The sequence below is a fragment of the Alligator mississippiensis genome, chromosome 8 (assembly GCF_030867095.1).
Source record: "Alligator mississippiensis isolate rAllMis1 chromosome 8, rAllMis1, whole genome shotgun sequence".
NCBI classification, from domain to species: domain Eukaryota; kingdom Metazoa; phylum Chordata; order Crocodylia; family Alligatoridae; genus Alligator; species Alligator mississippiensis.
Window position 1 is genome coordinate 82,041,803 of NC_081831.1, and position 24,650 is coordinate 82,066,452.

Sequence of the window (24,650 nt, forward strand, 5' to 3'; positions counted from 1 at the left end):
CCTTTTGTTCCCCAGAAATGGGATGGAAAGAGGAGGCAGGAGAAAAGCCCAGAGGAGCAAAGCGAACGTGCTCTTTAAAAGCATCTCACAAAAATTCGGAACATTGTGAATTAAATAGAGGGTGTGTTTGCTTGGAGCGGGGCAGCAGAGTGCTCCTGGGGGGCCTGGTAGTGTGCACTGCTCACTGCCCCCGTCGTGTGCTACCACTGCGCTGCTCACCTGCCTCGCCTTGCACGTTCAGCCCTCCCCTCCAACTACACTGCACTGCACTGCATACCTATCCCTACCTTGAGACTGCACTGTATGCTCATGTCCACCCTGTTAACACTGCACTGCATGCCTGCCCCATCCTAATGCTGTACAGCACCCCTGCCCTTGCCTTAACACTGCACAGCTTGCTCATATCCACCCTGTTAGCACTGCACTGCACAGCTGCCCCATCCTAACATTGCTCTACACACCTACCCCTGCACTGCACTCATATCCACCCTGTTAGCACTGCACTGCACAGCTGCCCCATCCTAACATTGCTCTACACACCTACCCCTGCACTGCACTCATATCCACCCTGTTAGCACTGCACTGCACAGCTGCCCCATCCTAACATTGCTCTACACACCTACCCCTGCACTGCACTCATATCCACCGTTAGCACTTCACTGCACAGCTGCCCCATCCTAACATTGCTCTTCACACCTACCCCTGCCTTGACACTGCACTACACACTCATATCCACCGTTAGCACTGCACTGCACAGCTGCCCCCATCCTAACATTATTCTACACACCTACCCCTGCCTTCACACTGCACTGTGTGCTCATATCTACCCCATGTTAACACTGCACTGCACACTGCCCCCACTGCAGTGCTGCCTTGCACCCTCACATCCGCTCGTGCTGCGCTACCGCTGCAGGGCTCAGCTGCCCCTGCACTAACACTGCACCGCCCTTCCCCGGTGAGCCGGCAAGAGTAGGGGACCCCACTTCTGTGGAGAGCAGCCCCCCTGCAGATGGGATCGCTCCAGCACTGGTCTGTGCGACTGTAGCAGGTGAGGGGTAAGGGCTGGGCAGACACGGGGGCTCCTCACGGCTCGGCTGGGGGGTTTCTAGAGCCTCATGAAGGGCTTGTCTTCCCCCAGGCATTGCAGCGAGGGGCTGTGGCCCTCACCAGGGCAGGGGCTGGAGATCTTCCCTGAGATGGGCTGGAGCAGCCTGCTCAGGTCTCCTGACTGCCCCTGGCAGAAGGGGGCCGTCGGGGATGGGCACGTGGCCACGGAGCAGCCCTAGCTCCAGGTGCAACCCCCAGTGCAGCAAGCATGCCCTTCTCCAAAGCCCACCTGCCGGTCCCTGCCAGTCTGAATAGGATTCCCTCCCAATGCAGCCTGGGGCGATGCATCGCCCTTTCCCACGGTGATCTTCATTGCTAACGGTGGCAGCTGCCTGCCGTCCCAGGGCATCGCAGCCAAGCCCCGTCCCGCCCTGCTGGCACAGGCCAGGCTGGGGTCTGGGTCCTCTGTGCTGCAGCCAGACCTCAGCTCAGTGCCCAGCACCCCGCCCCGGGGTGGCCATTCCCTCCTCTCGCCCCCGCGCCCAGAGAAAACCCGACCGAGATTCGCGACAGTGTGCACAGCGGGTGAGACAAGAGGCTGCCTCACATTCCTGGTTGCAAAAAACCCAACAAGTTACAAACTCTGCATTTTATTTTCCTGAATTTGCTAATTCATCACAAAAATGCCAGTATAAAATGAACCTCTGTTTGTACGGCACAGCCAGCGCCCGGCCAGCGATCCCCACCCAGGCTAGGAGAGACAGAGACCCGCGTGGGGCAGCGAGCTGGAAATCTGCACCAGGCTGTTGCAAAGAAGCCGGAACGACAAGGGGAGAGATACAGCGGTCCCCGCCGCTCCCCGAAACCAGGACAGACATCCTCCATCCCATCCTGCACCACCAAATTGCAGGTGTTGGTGGCCAGTAAAGTTGGAGCCTGCGTGAGGCCAAGTCCCTTGGAAACAAACCGTGCCACTTCACAGCCAAAATCACATGAATGGACAAATTCAGCGCTCATGAGACTTGCTGGTTGGCATAAATCCCCAGCCCCTGGAGTCACGTGGTCACGTGCCTTCATGCGGAAAGGGAAGGGAGTTACTGGCCTTGATCGATACCAAGGAAAGCTGACAAGGACCACAGAGAAATGCTGACAACCCAACGAAAAGGCTTTTTTCTCCTAGGATTTTTACTTAAAGCATCAGGATTTATAAATGACCGTCATGATTCCCGGTGCCGCACTCCTGAGCTTTGAGCGCGGGCAGGCTGGGACGACAGTCTAATATCAAGCATGATTTGACCCTCCTGCTGCCCTCTTTTGAAGTGGGGCCTAGGCCCTCGGGTGGGACCGCGCACGAGGAGGGACTCTTGTCCCCCACGAGAACGAAGGGGAGCGGGGCGCAGGGTAACGCGTTCCCCTGCCGTCTCTGTGCAGGGGGGACAAGAGGGCTCCAGGTTTAGCTGCAAGACAGACGCCATCAGTTGTGTTCTGGTCTGAAGTCGTGCAGACGGCCCGGTCAATTCACACTTTATAGGCGAACCCGTGTAGTTACAGATCCACGTACAGCACAACCTTGCACGGGCAGATCACTTCATCAGATACCGTGGTCCTAGGGCTTATTGCTTATATTTGCTGCTCCCAGACTGTCCCCCCAATGCCCCTCTGCCCCCCTCGCTGCTTTGGTGTGCAAATTTTGCATTCCCTTATATACCGCTCTGCGCACGGCCTTTCACAGCATCGGGTGAAGTGAGCTTCAGCTCACAAAGTTTGTGTTGTATATGGATAGCTATATTATCTACATGGATCTATATATATATTAGATAGATTGATATCTATATCAATCGATAGATCTCTATTAATCAATCTGGCTATAGCTATCTCTCTATTGATTGATAGACTTGTGAACACTATCCATCTATCTAGCTATCTAGATAGATAGATATACACTATAAAGTAGCTGAAATAACATATTATATATATGTTAGACAGATAGATAGATCTCTATATATAGAGAGAGAAAGAGATCTATAGATATCTATCTATGTATAGCTATATTCTATAGATAGATAAAGAGATCTATAGATATCTATCTCTCTTCTATATCTATATATAGATATATTCTATCTCTCTCTATATATATAGATAGATATCTATATATGTATCTATATATAGATCTATATAGTTATCTATAGATATAGATAGATATCTATATCTATCTGTAGATCTCTCTGTATATATATATGGCTATATAGATCTATACATACTTATACATCTAGTGGTCTACTTTGCTTAGCCTAGAAGGTGCAAATCTACCCTGCCTTTTACTCAGCTGTGCGAGGTCGGTGACTCCCGACTGTGCTCGTACGACAGGACAGTGACCCGTTTGTGATCCCAGTGGATAGAAATGTGCAGAAAGCTACTCTGCTGCATCGTACCCTCGTTGCAGGGCACGGCAGCTGCTCACCGCTCCGTATCAGAGACTTGAGCTCCACAAACACACGTTTGTCTCAGCCTCCAATCCTGGGCCCCGCTACTGCAGAAATGATGCTCGGTGCCCAGGCTACGCAGCCAGACATCAGCCCGCCCAGGCGCCCCTTGAGAGGTGCTGGAGCAGGCAGGAGGGGTGTCTGGGCTGTGGTGTGCGCAGCACAGCCCCATCTGCCCCAGCCCCGCTGCAGCCGGGAGCAACATCTGCAGGCCAGCTGCGTGCCACGCCCCACAGGACGGGGTAGGGGATAGCCGGCCCCTCTTCGCCGGGGAGGCTGGGACACACTTGGCTGCCCTCCCGGGGTCCAGTCCCTGGTCCATGACCGGTTGCTCCACAAACATTCAGTGCTAATAATAAATACTATGGCTTCCTCTCTTCTTTTGCATCACTGGCTCCTAACATTAAAAAAATCCTATTCAGGTTAAAAATCTGCAGGAGGAACTCGGCGTCTCACTGAGGCTTGTGCACGTATCCCGCTACCGTCGGGATCTCATGGTCCTTCTCCTTTTTGGGATCCACCATGTGGCTGTATCGTTCTCCTCGATGTGATTCCAGGTAAGGCCCCCAGTTCGGAGCTGGCCGCAGGCAGGTTACAATGCGCTGGAAAGCAAAGGGACACCAATTGGGGTGACCGCTGCCTTAGACGCAGGTTGTGCATTTCCCTGCTCTTCAAAAGGCTGGGTTTTATTTTAGTTCCCCGTTGAACAGTGGGGAGAAGTATAATGACCGCCCGTCCCGTCCCCTGCCCCAAACTTGGAGGTCTGAGTCTATACAAGCAATGGATTTGGATCTGATTCATAAGCACCCGTGATGGTCCCTTTCATTTGCACACGGCAGTCCTTTACTAATCGCATCCCAAAGAGGATGGAGCTGGGCTGGTCTCAGTGGGGGCAGGTGACAGGACAAGGAGCAATGGGCTCAAGCTGCAGCAAGGGAAGTTGAGGTTGGATATTAGGAAAAACTCTCACGAGGAGGGTGGTGAAGCACTGGACCAGGTCATCCAAAGAGGTGGTGCAGTCTCCATCCTTGGAGGTTTTGAAGACCCGGTACACAAGACCTGGGCTGGGATGACGTAGCTGGGGCTGGTCCTGCTTGGAGCAGGGGTTGGACTAGATGTGACCTCCTGAGCGCCCTTCCACCCTCATTTCCTATAATTTTATTATCCAAAATTAAATGAGCCAGCCAAGATACCAAAGCGGCACCTAGCCTGACTGACACTGTCAGTCTGACGGGCCAGAGCCGTACACGGAGCCCCGGGGAGAGACAACGGATCAGGGCTTAGTCAGATGCACCAGTTTGCTGCAGTGGGACGCGGTCTGGACAACAGCCGCAGACAAAACAACTGAGGCTCCTGCTTTCTCAGCCCCCTCTCCCCTTACCTGCCACAGGTTTCCTCGAGCTTTCGCGACTTTGATGGCTGCAAAAATGGGAATCCAGATGATGCAAAAGGCGATCATGCACCAGCCCACAGCGTTGCCCCAGGCAGGATACTTCACCGTGCCGTACGTGGGAGCTGAGAACGTGACCACCGACCAGACCAGAATGGCCTGCAAATAAAGAGGACACAGGGAAATAAATGAGTTTGCAAGCTGGGGCTGATCTCTGTGGACTCCTTCCCAGCTCAGCTACAGCACGGCCCCTGCCACTCCCGCACCCTTCTCATTTGCTTTTTGCCAGGAGCCTCTGGCTTGCTTTTCAGAGCTTTCTTCCCCAAATACAGTCAGGTAATACAGATCATCATGCTGCTACTAGCCTGTAAGCATGCATGGACACACATGCCAACACGTGGTGCGATTTTTCATCACTATGTTGCTAGAGCAGCTCTAGCAATGACCCCACATCCAGTGCATGCACGCACATGCAGAGGATGCACATGCAGTGCATGCACATGCAGAGGATGCACAAGAGGAACTCAATACCTCCGAGTATGCATACTACTAGTCCAATATATACAGGAGATGGGGAAAGAACGGAGGAGCTGAGATCAGGAGTTCCTGCACGTCAGGCATTTATATTAAGCATTTTCTTCATTGTCGCCTAGAGAGATTAGACAGAGGGTGGCTGCCAGAAAGTGATGCATAGCAGGCTTTTTAAAAGAAAAAACACTGTGTGTGCATTAAAGATGAGATCCACGCGACAGGGCAGAGAGGGAACAGCGACAGGACGGGACGCCCAAGGACCGGGGTCTCCGACCTCAGCGAGTGAAGTCGCCCCAGGTCACCAGTCAGGGAATCGCATCAGAGAAGCAAAATCAAGTTCATGCATTGAAGAGAGGATGGAAACAGATAGGAGAGTATTTATGGGGGCTTCCTTTTGGGAAGATGGGGTAGACAGCAGACTCGAGTCTGGATGGGACGGCATTGGGATTTCCCATGACCACAAAAGCCCCACGTGGCCTTCAAACAGCCTCACGGGGCCAAGGACCCAGGCCCGAAGCGGGAGCAGGCCGCTATCGGACGCTGCATGCATTCGCGGCCTGGGATGACACTCACAGACAAGACGAGAGGCGTGATGACGAACCAGCACGCTCGCCACCACAGCCAGAAGAGGAAGCTCTTCTTCCCGATCATCATTTCCACGTCTTGAATGAATCTGTTCCCTCCTGTAGAAAGGTGACCAAACGGCGCATCGTGAGACAGACGGCTATCCCTTAGGGTTCACCATATGCAGAAGGCATAGGAAGGGGAAGGGAGGGGGTCATTTTCATCAGGGAGGGAAATTTTTACCCATTTGGACAGTGTGAGATGTTTTCCCATAGGCATAGTGTGGAAATGCCTGCGATAGGACGGGGCTGGCTAGCACAGTCGTCGCGTGGCTTCCCAGGGGAGATGGCTTACCGTAAATCCAGATGATGCCGATTATTTCCAGGACGGCTGCGATCAGGATCCCCCAGCCAGCACAGTAGTGATCCACTAGGTTAACCCAATAGATTCCAGCCTGCAATGCAGACAGGAAGAGGTCACATCTCACCTCCTCCTGGTAACCTTTTCTATGGAAATAAAAGGTTGGCGGCTGCGTGCTAGCGGAGCGCAGGTTTCTATTGACAATTGCTGCTCCTCTTGGCCGGACACCTTGGTGCATATCTGGGGAACGCGCAGGGCCCAGGGGCTCCCAGATGGGCTGGTCTCCCCTCTCTCTGCACGGGGAAGCATTGCTATGGGGGGGAGCCGTGCAGAGAACCTGGGCATTTCTTTCTCCAAATACTGCCCTGCTCTGCAGTGGTTGGCATACCCCCTTCCACCCAAATCCCGGGTACTGAATGAGCTTGCTATGCTGCTGGCTGCAATCACCACCACCTCCTAGAAACCTGCGCCCCATAAGGGTTTGGACATCAGCTTTTGTGCCCCCGGCCCAGGGAGCAACAGCATCAGCTGCAGGCCACTTGCATCCTATTGCATACCCCTGGGCCAAGAAAAAAAAAGGGGCAAAAGACCCACCTGACCCTCATGTGGATGAATTGAATGGCTGGTGTCAAATAGTGCGATATAGCAGTAGCAGAGGGGCAGTTAAAATCATATAATCATAGCCAACGAGGGTGGAAGGGAGCTCAGGAGTTGCATCTAGTCCAACCCCTGCTCAAAAAAGGACCGACCCCAACTCCATCATCCCAGCCAAGGGTTTGTCTACCTGGGTCTGAAACACCTCCAAGGATGGAGACTGCACCACCTCTCTGGGGAGCCTGTTCCCGTGCTTCACCACCCTCCTAGTGAGAGAGTTTTTCCTAACATCCATCCTAAACCTCCCTCGGCAAGGGAGAAGCTATGACACCATAACATGTTCATTAGGGCTATTGCTTTTTGTGGCAGCAACACTCTCATTGCAATGACATGTATAAACCTATGGTTTCAGATGAGGTCATCGCAGTCCATCTTCAAAAAAACCCACTTAAATGTATTTAAGGAACTGGAAAATTATAACAAATATCTTTTTAGGGGACAGCCAAACTAGCTACAGAAGCCTTTCAGCTCTCTATTTTTTATGCCTGGAATATAAGTGTTCGAAAAAGCCGTCCTGTTGGGTAATCAATTCTGAACAAGACGATGCAGTCAATAGCCACTTGCAATCCCTACAGTGCTGCACGTAGGTGCCCGCGTGTTCAAGGCTGCACAAATTAATTGTCGCACTGGGAAAGTGTTTATAAGGTCTAGTACAAACTATCCCGCCGGTTGAGGCACCATGAAACCCAACGCTGAGAAAGAGTTGGTGCCGTACCTGAGTGACGCAGACAAGGCCGAGAAGAAAAAGGATTACACACACTCCCAGGGTTATAGGAATTCGCAGCTTCTTCATCACCTTGGGACATGCATCTTGTATGGTTGTGGTAAGTGTTTCTGCAGGCGAAGAGAGAATTGTACAGGTTGGACACCGGACAAAATGCAATTAGCATTCACAAGGAAGCATTTCTTTATTTTAACTCCTACTCACCTATGGTAGCAAACTGAGAGTCCAGACCCAGGAGCAAAAGCATGAAGAAAAACAAGAAGGACCATAGGGGAGCAACTGGTAACTGGGAGAGAGCCTCTGGATAGGCGACAAATGCTAAATCGAACCCTGAAAGGAAGGAGAGCAAGATGCACAATTAGTCTAAGGTGTTTAATGCTAAGCCAGCTCATTTATTATCCCCGCTTACATAAAGGGAAACTGCATCAGATCTGGGCGAAAACACCTGGGTACGGGTTGCACCATTTAAAGAGCGCAGCACTGAAGCCAAGGAAAGCTTTGCTCTTGACCACAACTAGAGCAGGAGGTGGTCTGGTGTCAGGCTATTTCTGCAGATTAATTAGCCCTGGCTGAACTGGTTTGCTCCACTTACAGCTCATTCCTCTTTTTATTGCACCAGGAGCAAGGCTCCCATTGACTTCAGTGGACACCTGACCAAGCCCCTGGTCCATTATTAATCTCTCTCCCCCCAAGAACTTGCTCTGTAGCGTCGTCTGCTACAACATCAATCGCTCAGCATGTTTCACTACTTTCCATCACACCTGGAGAGCTCAATCCTTAGGGCAGATGCTTAAGGAGAAAGAAGCAAAACAGCCACACCATCCTTAAAGAGATTAAGGGTGAAATCATGTAGATTTGACTACCATCTCCTCCTCTTCCGAGAGTTTCAGTGGGCCTTGTGCCCTGGCCGGCTTTAGGGGCTAGATTTCCCCTATAACTTGGCAGACTGACTAATGTCAGCATCAAACCTATCTTTGCACTTGAGAAACCTCCCTTTCTACCACCCTGTTTTTCATTCTCTCCCCTCCTGTCGAGATGCATTCGTTAGACAGCAGGGGCCTTGCAGAAGCAGCTAAGAAGCACAAAGACCGGCGAGTGCACGGGAAACTCGTGCAGGAGCTTTTGCACATCTCTCGTGTGCCGAACAGCGTGAAGCCAATGTCAGGGGACCAGGACAGCGCGCACTCCTGATCTCAATCTACCACGGGCTGGATGTCCTTGATCCCGACACGCTGGCTGCACCCGCCGGGACAAATCAGGTGTGAAAAATCAGAGCAAACCAGGTGAGGCTTTCAAACCTACCTGAGTCCACCACTTCTGAGACGGGTCTCTGCGCCCGGAAAGCCATGTGTCCCAAGATGGAGAATATCGCAAACCCAGCAAACACGCTGGTGAGGCAGTTTGTAACGCAGACAAAAATGGCATCGGAATAGCAGTTGTTGTGAAATTTGTTGTACGAGGACAAGGCGACCAGCCCGCCCCAAGCCACGGACAGGGAGTAGAAGATCTGAGTGGCTGCATCTTTCCACACCTAAAACACAAACAGCTTTACATCAGTGACTGCACTATTTACCCGTGACTACGTGTCCTGCACCCTTCGCTCTGGCCTGCGCGGGAGCTGCAATGTTACCTTGGTTTTAGGGACCGAAGGCTTGAAGAATAGGCAAGCCAGCACCTCCCCTTGCTGATCTCCAGAAACCCCCAGCCCGCGTTCATCCTTTAGCTAAGTCCCGGGGAAGGTGCGCTTTTAAGACGCGGGTCACCCATACAACTAGGGGCTGCTGCAAGTTTAGCATCATTTTAGATGAGGATTTGGGGAGGTGGGAGGGTTATAAGGAGCAAGCTGCTCTTATGACGCCACGGAGCTGCTGCGCCCTTCGAGATGTTGCATGGACGGGTGGATCCCAGTGATCGAAGGTGGCCGTGGGGCTCACCTCCGCCTCCATCAGCTTGGTGAAGTTGGACTGCTTCCCGATGTAGTACTCGATGCCGTCCATAGCCCCCTCCAGCGTGGCACCTCTCACCAGCAGGATGATGAGGATGAGGTAGGGGAAGAGGGCTGTGAAGTAGACCACCTGCCAAGAGAAACATCAGGCGGCCATCAGTTTGCAGAAGGGCGCACAGGTCTCTGCAGGATTTAGGTAAGTATTAATAAACTGCAGGTAGAGGTGTACCCTGTGTGTTCACAGGGCATGGGTGTGTGTGCACACGTGTTTAAGGGTGTGGATGCATGTGCATGCATGGCTTCTTTGCAAGAGAGCAGGCAAGAAGTGAACCTGGATCTCTGATGCGGCAGGAAAAGCCCCGCACCCCGTGCCAATTGAGTTGGCCCTGGGGGAGAAAGAGGCTTGGGGTGGATCTGGGGGTGGGGGGTGCACTGGTGCGTCTGCACCCCACTTTGCAAAATCGTAGATCCGCCCATGAAGAAGCTCGTGTGTTTGCATAAGGGATGTTGTGTTTGCCCCTCATGGACAAGCGGGAGGTAAAGCCCGAGCACAGAGCGGCAGCCACATCCAACGCTGTCTGTGCCACGGGCTGATGGATGGACCGGTGCCCGATCCTGCGCAGCACCCCGCTCCCAGGGACGTCAGGGTCACCCCCACGCAGGGTCGTGCCTGCCGGCACTCACCTTCCCTGAGGACTTGATGCCCTTGAAGAGCGCGGCCCCGACAATCATCCAGGACAGGAGGAGGCACAGGGCCAAGTACCAGACGACGTGGCCCGTCTCGTCCAGCCCGCTCGAGCGCTGAAGAGCCACTTTGCTGCAACACCAAACAGGGAGGTCAGCGTAACCGCGCTAGGAAGGCAGAGCTGCAGCTCTTAGCCCCGGGGCTCGGTGGTGGACAGCCCAAAGCCGTGTCCGGAGAGGAGGAGGGTCTCCCTGGAGCTCCTGGGCCTCCATTGCCATTGGGGCATAGCTGGGACCACGGCACTGTACTTCAAACCTTGCCGCTCTTTGCCTTTGGGTGCCCCCATCCCTCCTCCGGGACTGCCTGGACTCTTTGTACTGCATCCATTTAGGAATCAGACCAGCAAAACCACCAAAGCGACTGATTGCAGCGGGACTGAGGCACGTGCTAATCCCGGCCCTTAGTGCAGAAACCTTTCCCAGCCCCTCTTTGCATGCAGCGCTCTCCTGGTGGTTCCTGAGCACCGGGCCGGGCTCGGGGCAAAGGGAAAGCTGGTTTCTGTGACGCTGCCGAGAGAAACCACCAATTTCCCCTAACCCTAACCCTCCTCTGGGTCCAGGAGAGAGGTTATAGACACGAGCGTGCCGTTCTTTACCCGGACGCACAACTGAGCAAAGCCGATTCAGGTTACCGGCTGACGGGACAAGCTGGAAGACAACAGCCTGTGTTTTCCTCACATCTGCAATGAACCCTGCCCCTTCCTCCATCCACGGCCAACTCAAGGATCATTATACAAGCAGAGCCGGGTGCCAGGTTCAAGCTAGCTTCTCTCCAGTGAAGCTGCAGCAATTGGTGCCAGCTGGGGATTTAGCTCACGGCTTTGGGAAAAGCAAGTGGGGCGAAGTGGCTGCAGGGATGGCATGGGGAGCGATCTCGGTTTTGGGGCCCTAGGTGCCTTGGTGATGACAAATGCAAAGAAACCTATGAGACTCGACCTCAAAAGTGCACAATGCAATGGGATTCCCTGCTATGGGAATGGTGTTTTTGAGCTCGCGGCCCACCGAGCTGGTGCCCTTCAGGCACAACAGCAAACAACAGCAGCTCCCAGTGTGTACACCTGACTTGGACACTAGTCCGTGTAACCAGGTCCCTATTTGCAGCTGGGCTGATGGCACGGTGGAGCCTGCAATAAGGCTCTGCTTCCCCAGTCACCGCCACTCTGCTACCGCCCCTCTCCGGGTCACCCCAGGCCCTAAATCCCTGCTGGCAGTATCGGCGCTCGCTCAGCCTTGCACACCCAAGGTGCAACCCGACGGTGGGCGGATGCACACCCACACCCACCCACACGGCTGATGCACAGCCGGAAGCGTCACTCATCACATGGAAACCCTGTTGCACTCCGCACTGACTCATACCCCAAAGTGCGTGGCGTGCACACGCAAGACCTGCAATTATAAATACCAGTGCATCCTGAACGGGGATTTGTAATTACAGGTCTGGCAAAGGCAAGTGGACTGTCTGAATATTTTGAACCTAGTAATTTAGGCTGAAGATACGGGGGTGCCAAGTCCTCTTTAGTTGCTGAACTGCTGGCTTTGAGAGGGAAAATCTCCCAGGATGCTATTTTTCATTCCTTTAGCTAAAAGCTCTGCTTGGGCACTTCTCTGTGATTGAGCCGTATGCAATGGGCATAAACTAAAGCCATTTCTGAAGGGGGGCACAACCTATGTGGAAGACTCTTCCAAACACCAAATGACACGCGCTTGCTTTCCTGGTAAGAAGGTCGGCACACTTACTTCCAGTACTGCTCACTGGGAGGCTGCATTTTATTGTAGATAATGCTGCCGTTGAGACACGTCAGATTGTGGCTGGTGAGGAAGGAGGAGTTGACTTGAATGGTGGTATTACCTAAGGTAGCATTGCACGAATTCACTGGAGAAAGGGAGAGATCGTTAATACAGAAGAGTGGGCAAAGACTCTCAGCTTTCATGTTCACCTTGGACATTTGTACAAGAAAGGGCAAAAACCGTGGCATGTTTTGTGGAGTTATGGCTTTAGTTTCTATTCCAGCTGCCATATCTAGAAAAAGCCCCAGCCTGCCACTCGGAGACCTTGGTTTGATTCGTTAATAAATAAAGTTTACAAACTGCCTGTTTTATCTTAGAATGGCACTCCCTTTGTCAAGAAGCCACATGAAACCAGAGAGCAGTATCGCTGGTGTTTACACACCAATTTAGAAACCTTTTATTCTAGAGAAGAAGGACAGATGGGCAGGGAGGAGGGTGCACTCCAAGTTCCCAACAGATCACAGGTTCACCATTCAAATTCAGTAAAGGTTTCCAGGTGGCCTTTTGGGCAACCCTCTGCCTACTGCTATCTCTTCCACATGCTTTGGCTTTGCTGGGAAACTGCAGAGCATCGCCCGCAGCGACAAACCCGTACGTCGGCACTGGAGACCGTACCTGTGCGATTCCTGCCACACCTCGCATCCGCCCATTCAAAGCACTCCGACCAGGGCAGCACTTTTTGAAAAGAGGCAAATAAATAGTAGAGGGCATAGGCAATGATAACATTGTAGTAGATGGTCACAAAGGTTGAGATGAGGACCATCGTGATTCCCACACCTAGGAAAGAGAGAGTGGAGGTTTTGTCACAAGAACCAAATGCAATATAAAATAACACGGGTTGTCAATGCCCCTAAACTGCACGGGACTTTACTTTCCATGCTGCATGCTCAAGATCCTATCACTGCCCGACGGACGGCACAGCATCGGTGGGTATGCATGCCATGCCCTGCAACTACCCTGCAGCGCAGGGTGTCCGTTTGGGGATATCCGGTGAGCACCGTTTGCTTCAGTGCACTCGTCCCGGGTTTGAGTGATGCCCACATGTGCAGAGAGATGTTGGGGGCATTAGAAAGTGAGTGGGTGAGTCCGAGGGTATTCTGTATCCACGTGTCCCTGCACACACAATATCTGCTGCATCCACGTGCCTTTGGGTTAAATCCCTCCTGCTCTTCCTATCATGACAAATGCAGATGTTTGCTTGCATTTTTTCATGAGAACGAAGCAGAAACGGACAAGGAAGTTGGGCGTTCAGTAAATCATCTGTATAAAACCCCCTTTGCTCTCGTCTAGCAGCAGGATGGCAAATAAAGCTCTATTGTGTTGAAAATACATTTCCTTGTTCCAGCCTTAATCTATCTGAAGCCTCCCGAGTACACGCAGGGTCAGTTATGCCTTCGGGTACGTCCCTCTGCGCTGATGCAGGATGGATATAAACAACGGGAGAATTTAGCCCACTTGTCCCAACCCCCCTGCATGATCTGGGATGCATAAAAGTGTGGCTATTTCCCCTCTTGCAGGGGCACAAACCCCACACAACAGAAATCTATCCCCTCTTGCTGCTGCAACAGAAATCATCTGACCCAACGGCGCCGGTACGCCAAGCTCCTGCGCAGAAGTGCATCAAAGGGTCATGCAGCAACTGCAGGGTCGGCACATCCTTTGCAGGTGATGGATTTAACACCGAGCATGCCAAGAAACAGCAGCCAGGTTTTAGAGAAGCTCTAGAAAATGGCTGCTTAGCACTATAGCACATGGCGCCACATATGTAACTAGGGTTTCATTACATGTAACACACACCGCGCCCCCACGAAAGAGCGCGAGGTGCGTTATTCGTGACCCTGGCCAGATGCCTTGTAAGGAAATCATTAATCCACTTTGGATCATTAAGAGCAACCAAAGAAAATCTGTAAGTTAAAATAAAACACCGACCTTGAAACATGGGTAATATTCTCCACACGGACACTGGCCCCAAACTGGCAAACTGTCCGAGGGAGCACTCCAGGAAAAATAAAGGCAAGCCAGCTAATGCCAGCATAAGCGTATAGGGGATTAGAAATGCACCTGGAAGAAAAAGGAAATGAAACGTTTAGTATTCAGCATCATCCCATTGCTTTTCACATCTATGCACACATGCATTGGCCACCAGTGGAGCAGATGGGTTACAGGTGCCCTCTGCAAGAGCCGCGAGTGTTTGCAGGGGAAAAGGGATTCCCGACGGAGGTCTGACCTGACCCGCGTGAAATCAGTGTTAGCAACACACAGCTCAGCCCTTGCACAGAAGAAAGTTGCCACCAATTTGCCAGGTCACTTCTTTCTATGGAGGGGTCTCATGAACAACAAGCCCTTGCACCGGGTAGTTTAAACACCAGAGTGAAACAGCCAAGATGTAAGTGCCGGTCTCCTTCAAGGCTGAAAAACTGGGCTTTTGGTACTTGGATCCAAAAGGGGAACCGATAGCATTTGCACAACATTTATACGACAGTTTTCAAATGATCCAGTTTCCCCACATGATTTATGCTTTCAATAATTGCTTAAGGGGGTACTATAAAGCAGCGCTGCTGCATTTTAAAATAACAGCTTCACAGTGTCAAATATGAATGCCATTTCCATTTTAATTTAAATAATTTAAGTAAAATAAAGCATGAGCCTTATTGCACTCACAAATGAGGTATTTAACTTCCAGATTACATCCATTACATACATGAATAAATACAAGAGCACAACTGCATCCATAATTCTTGGCACATTCAATTTTCACACATACAAAGAAAAGCTGAGTTATCAAAATCTAGCCTCGGCTCCTCTTTTCATTTCCATCAGTCCTATGCAAATGCAGGAAGCCATAGAGACAGTCAGACCCAGATTCTCCTTTGCCTACTGACTCATCAAAGGCAATGGGACAAATTCTCTTTATTGGATAATAAGGATAAAAATCTGCCCAACATGCGCTGCTCTCAAGGGACAGAAAACATTTTCATTCTTCAAAACGTTTTCATTCTTCTTCAGCTTATGGCTTTTAATGTCATTGAAACAAAAATGAACTGTTCCTTCTTTGTACTTCACAGTGATTTGAGCCTACAATGCTGGACCTACAGTGCGCAAATGCATGTCATTGATGTCGTACGCCTGGCCGACACCTGGGTCACACACAGCCTCAGTTTTACTTCTGCGTGAGCCTTTTCCCAAATTCCACGTTAAACTGGTGTCGGTGAGATCAAGTTGCTTTTAATATGATTTGCTTGCGTGTGTTCACACAGGTGCGAGGCCACATGACACTATCTGATAGGCCTGTGTGCAACAGCTCTCCTAATTTTCCTTTTGGCCTGCAATGCCATTCAAAACCCAGTTCAACAGGATGCCTAGGCACATGCCTCACTTTAAACTCCCATTCATTCAGCTACACGGCGCGCCTATCTAAAGGCAGGCATATATTTAATTGCCCTGCTGAATGGAAGCCAATGGCCTTGCAGGGAGAAGGAGGTCCCAGTGCAAGGTCTTGCACCAACGCCCCTTCGTCCCCCGGGAAGCGGACCCGTGCATGACCAACAGGCCCAGCTTGCCTCTGCATTCGGCCACGAGATTCACCTGGGAGCTTCATAGTGGTTAGGGGCTGGAAGGGCCCTTAGAGATCATTTCTCCAGGGTATGTCAAGTGCACAGTGCTGTAAAAGACCTGCCGTGACACCCACACAATCGTAGCCCTGTGCTGAATAAAAAGCAACTCTTTGTTCTTATTCGCCATTCAGGACAACCTAGTTTTGCTCCCGATATGGCGGAGAAGGAGCGTTAAAACAGGCCCTTCAAAATGAACAAACACGGGCTGGACCGACTGGCACAAACCCCTTCGCTCGGGCTGCTGCATTGCAAGGAAAAGCCGCGCGGCCTTGCGGAGCGGGAATAGATGCGAGTGAACTTTTTTGCATCAGACAGCAAGCCAAAAAAGCATGCCACGAGGAGCTGTTTCCATACCAACCATGCCAGAAAGTTATCTCACTCATCCTGTGTCATGCCACAGCTATTTCTCCCCTTGTTCTTTCAACTCGCTCCGGCAGCTCGTGGTGCTCAGAACACCTGAGCTCACCTGCTCTCACATCACCGCTCTCCTGGCACGAAGGAGGGTGCCTGGAAAGAAGCCCGACCGCATGCTTGCAAGGTCTGCTGGGCCAGGCCGAGGGACTTCACAAATAACACACTGTTTGCCGGGTGACTGAGGCGTGGTTGGGAAAGCAGGACGCTTTGCTGGAAACCAGAAGATCCAGATGCTGGTTCTGGCGCTGCCCCAGGTCATTGTGCGGGCTTGAGCTGCTTACAGACATCACTCGTTTTCCCCATGTGTTTGCTGGGGATAATTACCGAGCTTAGCTGGTTCAGCTGAGCAAAACAATGGTTGAGAGGGGATACCACCGCTCTGGATAAATACAGGATGGCAGCAAATGCCAGGGAGGGAGAAGAGCTGTTGAAGGTGGTGGATGGTTTTGGCACAGAATCAGAAATGTAGGAGCTGGCTAACGAACAAGGAGGTTTCTGACCCGCCTTGTGAAGCAGCTGCCTTAGAGGAGCAGCAGATCCTCAACTTGGTTTAGGGTGAACTGGATAAATGCGTGCAAGGGGCTGTATATCCACCTGGGGACAGCAGGGAACTGGACTGACCGAGCCTGTGCAAACCCGGATCCTGTCTCCCCCGAGCTCAGAGACGGGGTTAGCCCTGGCCAACGCCAGGTCACGCTAGAGCGGCGACACTGTCCCAGGCGCCCGCAGCCCCTGCCCGCAGGGGAAGCCCTACCTCCTCCGTTCTGGTACGTCAGGTAAGGGAAGCGCCACACGTTGCCCAGGCCCACGGCGTAGCCCACCATGGACAGCAGGTAGTCCGTTTTGCTGGACCAGTTGCCCCGCTCGGAGTTCTCATCTTCCCCGGCGCCCTTCTCCTTCGCGCCGGACAGGGTGAAGTCCTGCGTGGGGGGAAGACACACAGGAGGGCGGTGAGAGGTGCCCGGGATGCCGAGGGGAGCAGCTGCCCGGACAAACACGCAAGCAGCAGGTGGGCTCGTGCTCCGGGCTGTCCTGCCCACAGCGGCCCGAGCTGGGTGCTGTAGTGTGGAGCAAGGGCGCGGGGATGGCACCTGCTGCCTGCCCTGCGGGGAGCCCCAGAGCCCACCTCCTCTGCCCCAGGAGCATGCTTCCCTGGGACACGCTTGCCCAGGTGTGCAGTTCATTTGGGATATACCTGTCCAGGTGTGCAGTCCCCCTAGGATACACCTGCCCCCAAGTGTGGATCCCCTGGGGTGCACCTGCCCCCGAGTGTGGTACCCCCAGGATACACCCACCCCATCTCCCTGACATACACCTGCCCAGGTGTGCAGTCCATTTGGGATATACCTGTCCAGGTATGCAGTCCCCCAGGATACACCTGCCCCCAAGTGTGGTACCCCCAGGATACACCTGCCCCATCTCCCTGACATACACCTGCCCAGGTGTGCAGTCCCCCCAGGATACACCTGTCTGGGATACACCTGCCCCAGTGTGGTTTCCCTGACATACACCTGCCCAGGTTTGCAGTCCTGGGATACGCCTGCCCTGTCCCCCCAGAATACACCTACTCCAGAGTGCGTCTCCCCTGAGATACACCTGCCCCAGGAGCACAGTCCCCATGGAGTGGCACCTGCCCAGGAGCACGGTCTCCCCGGGATGCACCTGCCCCATCTCCCTAACATACACCTGCCCAGGTGTGCAGTCCCTTTGGGATACACTTGCCCTATCCCCGGGAATACACCTTCTCAGGATGCACCTGCCCCGGCGCCTACCTCCTTGGTGCCGCAGCCCAGGCAGCCGCGCAGGTTGAGCCGCCCCATGCTCCGGCTCGGCTCGGCTCGACTCGCTCCCTGCGCTGCTTCTGCCCGGGCCGGGCCCTTTATCCCGCCGCCCCGCCCGCATCCGGGGCCGGGGCCGGGGCCGGGGCCGGGCCAGGTGGAGCCGAGAGCCCCGGGCACCTCCCCTTCCCTCCCCTCCCCTGCCCTGCCCCGCACCTGGGAATGCCCCCTGCGAGCCCAGCACACCTGCCCGGCTTCTGCCCAGCCCTGCCTTTGCTTTTCCCGCCCCCTTCTCAACGAGGAGGGGGAGAAGGGACCTGCGGAGGTGTCCAGCGCCTGTGCACATCCACTCTGCATCCTCTTAGCAACACCCCCACCCAAATCCACCTGCCCCCGGGGTATACCTGTTGCAAAGTGGGTTAATATATGCTGGAGACATCCCAGGAAGAGGCTACAGAGGAAGGCAAACATCCCCCAGTCTGTACCAATTTGACCGGGGGTTGGGGAATCTTCCTCCCCAAATCTGGTGATCAATTTGATCCTGAGCAAAGAGGCAAGACCCTCTAGCCTCCCACACACAACGCCTCTGATAAAGGTCAACCCTCTCCCCCAAACTTGTATAGTAGCAAGGGGATTCAAGCTCAAGGAGAGCTGATGCAAGCCAGGAGCAATGGTCCCTTTGCAAACCCCTCAAGCCCCGTCTGTGACCCCCTCTGCGCGAGGGCTCTGCACCCCAGGCTGGCAGCACGTCGCTGCACCGCGGATGGAGACAGACCGGCCGAGGAAGCAAAAACAGCTCCAGGACAGGGAAAAACTCCTTGAAAAGAGCCTGATGAGAGTGGGTTGCACGCACGTCTCTCCTACGGGCAAGAGACCGGCACCTGGCCAAAGCTTTAACAAAATCAACCGCGGGACAGCCGAGCTCTTTGCCGTGCCCCCCTTGCAATGTGCACGCTCCGAACCCTGAACTGAACTCCAAGCCGTGGCCTGCTTCACGGGGCAGCAATCACGTATGCTCATAAATCAGCCCAAATTTCTCCTGAACTCGGCCCCCCCGGTTTGTTTGAACTGTGCCTGAACTTTATGAGATCTTCCGGCAAACCTGATCCAAGCCTGTCGCTTTGAAATGACCCGTGAGACAAGCTGAGGTTGCCTGGCTTCGGGGTACATGAAGGTGCGTAGCTCTGCTCACTTGCTCTCCGCCGCTGGAGCTCTCCATCCCTTACAATCGAGCTTGGTCATCTTCGATCCGGTAGCGACTCCAAGCCCTGCTCCCATCCTAGCTGTGGGTTTCTTGGCATTACAACCCGGGGTAAACATCCTGTTTCTTACAACCTCTCCCTAATTAAGGGCTGCTGTCATGTTTTGTGCAACTATGGATACCTAAAGGCAGGGCCATATGTAATACCCTGCACCTGGGAGGTATCCTGATATGTTCCTTTTCAATGCACATTCAGTATTAAAGAAAAAAACAAGCAGGTCCCAATGAGAATAAAAACCAGGGTTTATCCATGGAGAGACTCCAAGGAAAGTGAAGGAAGGAACTTAGCTAAGTACTAGGTGCCTGCAACCAGTGTAGGCAATTACCTTCCTAATATCTTCATCTGCAAAGAACCACCAAGAATAAAAGATGCACCAGGGCTGGATTTGCCTCTATTAAGGCATGAAGCATCCCTGGATTTGAGATTATCGTCTACTCTCCCGGGCAGGAGCAGGGGATTGAAGACCAAGTGCTGAAAGACATGGGCTGCTTCTGTGCCCAGGGACACGGCTGAGTAACGGGACCATGCCCTGCTTCACTGTGCCCACCGTGCTGCCTTGCAGCCAGAGGAGCGAGCGCACAGCTCGCCGATGGACTGAAGCAGAAAACCACTACCGTTGGGAAGGAGACAACAAAGAGATGTGCTGGTTGCAGGGACAAAGCCATGTGTCACCAAGCAAGACCCACATCGCATCCAGCACCCTGCCAGGGCAGCCCGAGCCGTGAGTGCACAGCCTTCGGTGCAGCGGGCTCCACCATTAGCAGCCCCCTAGGAGTGACGGGCACATGCACGGCACACGCCTGGCCATGCCATGTCAGCCTGGGCACACCACAAGTACAGAGGGCCTTGGCGAGCTCCCTGGATCATCTTGCACAAAGGATGGAGAACTGTATCACACCTTGCACTTCCACACGCACACATCAGTGCAACAGTGTGTGCAGAAGCTTCCTCCTCCGCAAACCCTACACCAGTGATGCTTTCAGCTAGGAAACCAGCAGAGCTCTCTCGTGGTCTAAGGAAGGGAATATAACTTATCCAACAGACCATCAAGAGAACTGCCTCTCATTGGTATCGCTTGAAAGCTAGAAGGCGTGTGGTGCAATGGGGGCAGAGACGCACCGGACATCGTCTCCCATGGTAGAGATGAGGGCAGTTCCCAGGTATTCCTGTCTTCTTTCTGATGAGCCTGAAACCATCCAGAACCACCCAAATCTTCTGATCCAGTGAGGCCAAAATTTCTCTAGCTGTGTTACGGCTGCCACAACCGCACGGAGATTTCAGCTGCTCTCCTTCTTGCCTCAAGCACATAGTCTCTTGCTGACTGTCTGCCCTCCAGCAGTTTAGGGCTCCTCTTTCTCCTTTTTTCCCCCTTAGAGAGAAGGATCAAGGCTGCTGCTGACACCATGTAGTGTGAGGGAGGCAGAGATGCACAGGACAACATTTATAGGGTGGCACCACCATGCTTGTACCATCCAAATGCCTGCACCACCGTGCTCGTACCATCCAAATGATTGCAACACCATGCTCATAGCATCCAAATTCTTGCACCACCATGCTCGTAGCATCCAAATGCCTGCACCACCATGGTCGTACCATCCAAATGCTTGCACCACCATGCTTGTACCATCCAAATGCCTGCATCCTAGGTCAGGGACGTACACTGAGGACTGCCAGCCACCCAGGATATTGGTCTTTTTTATGATGCGAGTGAATGCTGTTGGTCCCCAAGCTGCTGGTTTAGGGAAACTTCCCCTCTTGATTTAGATGCTCCAAGTAATACTGTTCACTAGTCCCCTTGGCAATCCCTTCTGATGGCTCCATGTGGTTAAGACCTGCCTCTCTCGTGGTCCCCTGGCTAGTCAAGTCCCAGCCCCTTGTGAACAGCGATGACTAAAACCACAGTAAATATTCATCTCTTCCATTCACAGATGGGAACATAAAGCACACCTGAAGGGGCAGGTTTAAGGGTACTTCGATGAGAACAGGCCCCTGCTGAGTTTTTCTAACCCAGTTGGAGCACTTCTGAAAATGCCTCGAGACCCCTGTTTGCATCTGCAATCTCCTAAAGACCTTTAAAAATCTGTCCCTAAGGCACTAGGGTTATTTAAGCTGAAAAAAACACTGATTTGAAAACCATCTGCATAAATCCTTGAAGGGTGATGACAAAGAGGATGGCGATGGGCTTTTCTCTGTGGCCAAAAGGGGCAGGACTAGGAGCAATGGCCTCGAGCTGCAGCAGGGGAGATTTAGGCTGGAGATGGGGAACTTTCTGGCTACGATGGCGGTCAAGCTACCTAGAGAAGTGGTGGGCTCTCTATCTCTGGAAGTGCTTGTAAATGGGATGCTGTGCCCAGGGGGGAAAACGTACCTCTGGGCCCCAGCTGTGAGCGCTGGAGAGACCAGCCAACCCGGGGCGTCCCGTGTAACGAGCACATGGAGAGAGCGATAGGGCCGGCCGGGGCACGGCCCAGGAGAGTTGCACAACTCCGAACACGGCTGTCGTGAAAACTGTGAGCTGTCACAGCAGGGCCGAACCCTCGTAAAGCAGCAGCTCGAAATAAAGAGCCGTGAGAGTGAGAAGTGGGTATAAGAAACCACCTCGTCCCATTGCTGGTCTAATGCAGGCAAAGGGAGATCGGGAATGGATCCAGGCTCCCATTGTGGTCTTCCCTCCAGGATCACCTGCTTGCAAGCTAGCGTCCAGGGCGGTCTGGAAGGTGCATAACTGCCCTCTCTTCCCTCCCCTTCCACCACATCTGTGGCCTTCCTCCCCCATCGCCACATCGATTCCTTGTGTTTCAGGGCTGCTCAGAAAAAGCTATTTCCACACCACAGAAAATTGCAAACTTCTGCAGTTTGCTTTCATCCCAAGTGGGGAAAGAATCGGTTTGCAAACGCCGTTGCAAGTCCACTGAAGCCTCATTCAGAAACTTTGCAACGAGCTTCCAGAAACCTAATAAGCCAACATCAAAAAATCATCGGTGTGTCATGGCTCTGTTGAGCTGGGAGAGGATCTAGGACCCGGGGCACGGTCGCTCTGCGGGGACGTTGTTGCACATGGAGGTTAACCGAGTGTTGCACATCCAGCATCATTTCATTCTGAAGCAACAAAGCTTTCCGGTGCAAAAATGCCCCCACACCCAACACGTCATTTTTGACCTGCTCTGCTGGATGCTATCTTATCCTTTTTAGGGGTCGGACGTCACTTAACCTCCGTCACCTCCATCCTCATTGAGGTCTTTCCTCATTGTAGCACTCTGGGCACGTCTGCTACAATGAGTCTCAGAAAGAAGTGGGGTTAATTCAACCCATGCTCAACTCTCTGCTATCACAACCAGGCTGGCTGGAGGATTGAAACCTCCCGTTCCCGGTAGGAGGCTCAAGCTGCTGCGGGAGCTGCGGTGCAGACATCTGCTCTGAGTCAGACTCTCGGGGTAATTCCTGCTTGATCTTGGAGGGTGGTGACTAGAAACTAATGGGACAGACTTTTGCCTGTGGCGTCTTCAGAGATGCAGTAGTCAGTTCACCTAATACCTATTCATCTGGCTCCTGGTGTCATCTGATGTTTTCCATTTGCATGCGGGAGGCAGATGAACGCATGCATCGAAGCCTTACAAATGAACCAGACAAAACTGAATGCAAAGGCACGCGCAGGGTTAGTCCATCAAGTGAGACTCCATCCGTGCAGTGGATCCAGGTGAGATGGACACCGGTGCCTCGTCCATGCGGCGCATTTGACCCACAGGTGAGCAGCGAGGCCCTCCGGAGACCTGCTCACCTGCGGGGAGGCGGCAGGGGGTCCCAACTGGTCGTGAATTAATTACAGCACAAGGGCCCAAGAGATTTCCCACCCGTCAGGAGCAAGGGCCAAGTCCAAAGCCCTCGGGCAGTAGAGCAGGAATAAAGCAGCATTTAGACAACTACCACCAAAATGAGAAGCCTGCACCCCCCACCGGCGCCCGCTCAGCCCCTGCATCGTTACACTGAGTGTTTTCGCCTACTTTTTAAACAAGCTGAGCGTGTCGTCACAGCATATTTCCCCCAGAGGGACGAACTGGGTAGCTGCTCATATGGAGTATAAACGATGCACACCCAGATACCCAATTTCTCTGGACAGTGGCATTAGTTGCTCAGGGCATGCCATGCCTGCCTTCTTCATAAACCAGACCACTTTTTTCCTCTCTGATTTATAGCTTCATGTTAAACCCACTCCCCTGGTGACACCTGAACTCTCACTCGGAGAAGAACAGATGTTGCTTTATGCACTACGAGCTATAATTTAGCCCAATATCTTCCTTTGGCATTAGACACGGATGCAATGGCCTCAGTTCTCACAGACGTATGTATATCACCATTGCTCCTGGACACAAACTGGTCTGTTATTTTTAGTTGCCAAGTGAAAGAGCGTTGGTCTGCCGACCATACAAAGCTCTCAGCAATTTTTGTGGCGGTGTGGGTGAAAATGTCCCATAGAGTAAAAAATACCTATATCTCCAAGTCTCCTTTCTGACCTTTGAGCTGCGCAGTTGTTCTAGCTATTTAACCTGCGAAAGCACCTGAAATACTCTATGCTAATAAAAGGCTTGTAGGAGTATCAGTATCGCACTGTAACAACAGGTTTGATTAATAGAAAGGAGGAGTTAAAATGACATGGAAAATAAAAACTGGGAGTGTGCAGTTATCAAACCCTAAATACTGGAGGAGTGCCCATAATTCAGGCTATAATGACTAGCTGGATGGGAGGGGGAGTAGCCAGATGTGTGACTAACCCGAGAGTCATTTTCTATAGAAATATAATTAGGAGCATGAAGTATCTATTAACATGGGACCTGGGATGTCCACTTCCAAGACAGCTAATGCGGGGCCCTCCAGCCTGAGTTACAGCAACAATCAAAATCATTACTATATTCCTCCCAGAGAACAGGTGTACTATGCCAACTGGTTGATTTTACACACATACACACACACACTTACACAACCAGTAACATCGTATCTCATTTATTTTACACACACATTTATACAACCAGTAAAGTTATATTTGATTTATTTTATGAACACATAACACACACACACTTATGCAACCAATAAAGTTATATTTGATTTATTTTACACACACAACACACACCTACACAACCAGTAAAGTTATATTTGATTTACTTTACACACACAACACACACACTTACACAACCAGTAAAGTTATATTTGATTTACTTTACACACACAACACACACCTACACAACCAGTAAAGTTATATTTGATTTACTTTACACACACAACACACACCCCTATACAACCAGTAAAGTTATATTTGATTTATTTTACACACACAACACACACCTACACAACCAGTAA

General features: G+C 52.3%; 1 protein-coding gene across 1 annotated transcript; it reads right to left on the reverse strand.

Annotated features, from left to right (window-relative positions):
• Window positions 1-1,681: 1,681 nt before the first annotated feature.
• Window positions 1,682-18,123, reverse strand: SLC6A14 (solute carrier family 6 member 14). The gene is made up of 14 exons (XM_006265530.4): window positions 18,031-18,123; window positions 17,013-17,178; window positions 14,160-14,291; window positions 12,846-13,007; window positions 12,180-12,315; window positions 10,383-10,515; window positions 9,688-9,828; window positions 9,056-9,284; window positions 7,958-8,083; window positions 7,745-7,863; window positions 6,370-6,469; window positions 6,025-6,134; window positions 4,912-5,079; window positions 1,682-4,132 (listed from the first exon to the last, which is right to left on the reverse strand). The coding sequence occupies exons 1-14, from the start codon at window positions 18,076-18,078 to the stop codon at window positions 3,983-3,985; spliced, it is 1,920 nt and encodes a 639-aa protein (XP_006265592.2). The 5' UTR covers window positions 18,079-18,123; the 3' UTR covers window positions 1,682-3,982.
• Window positions 18,124-24,650: the final 6,527 nt, after the last annotated feature.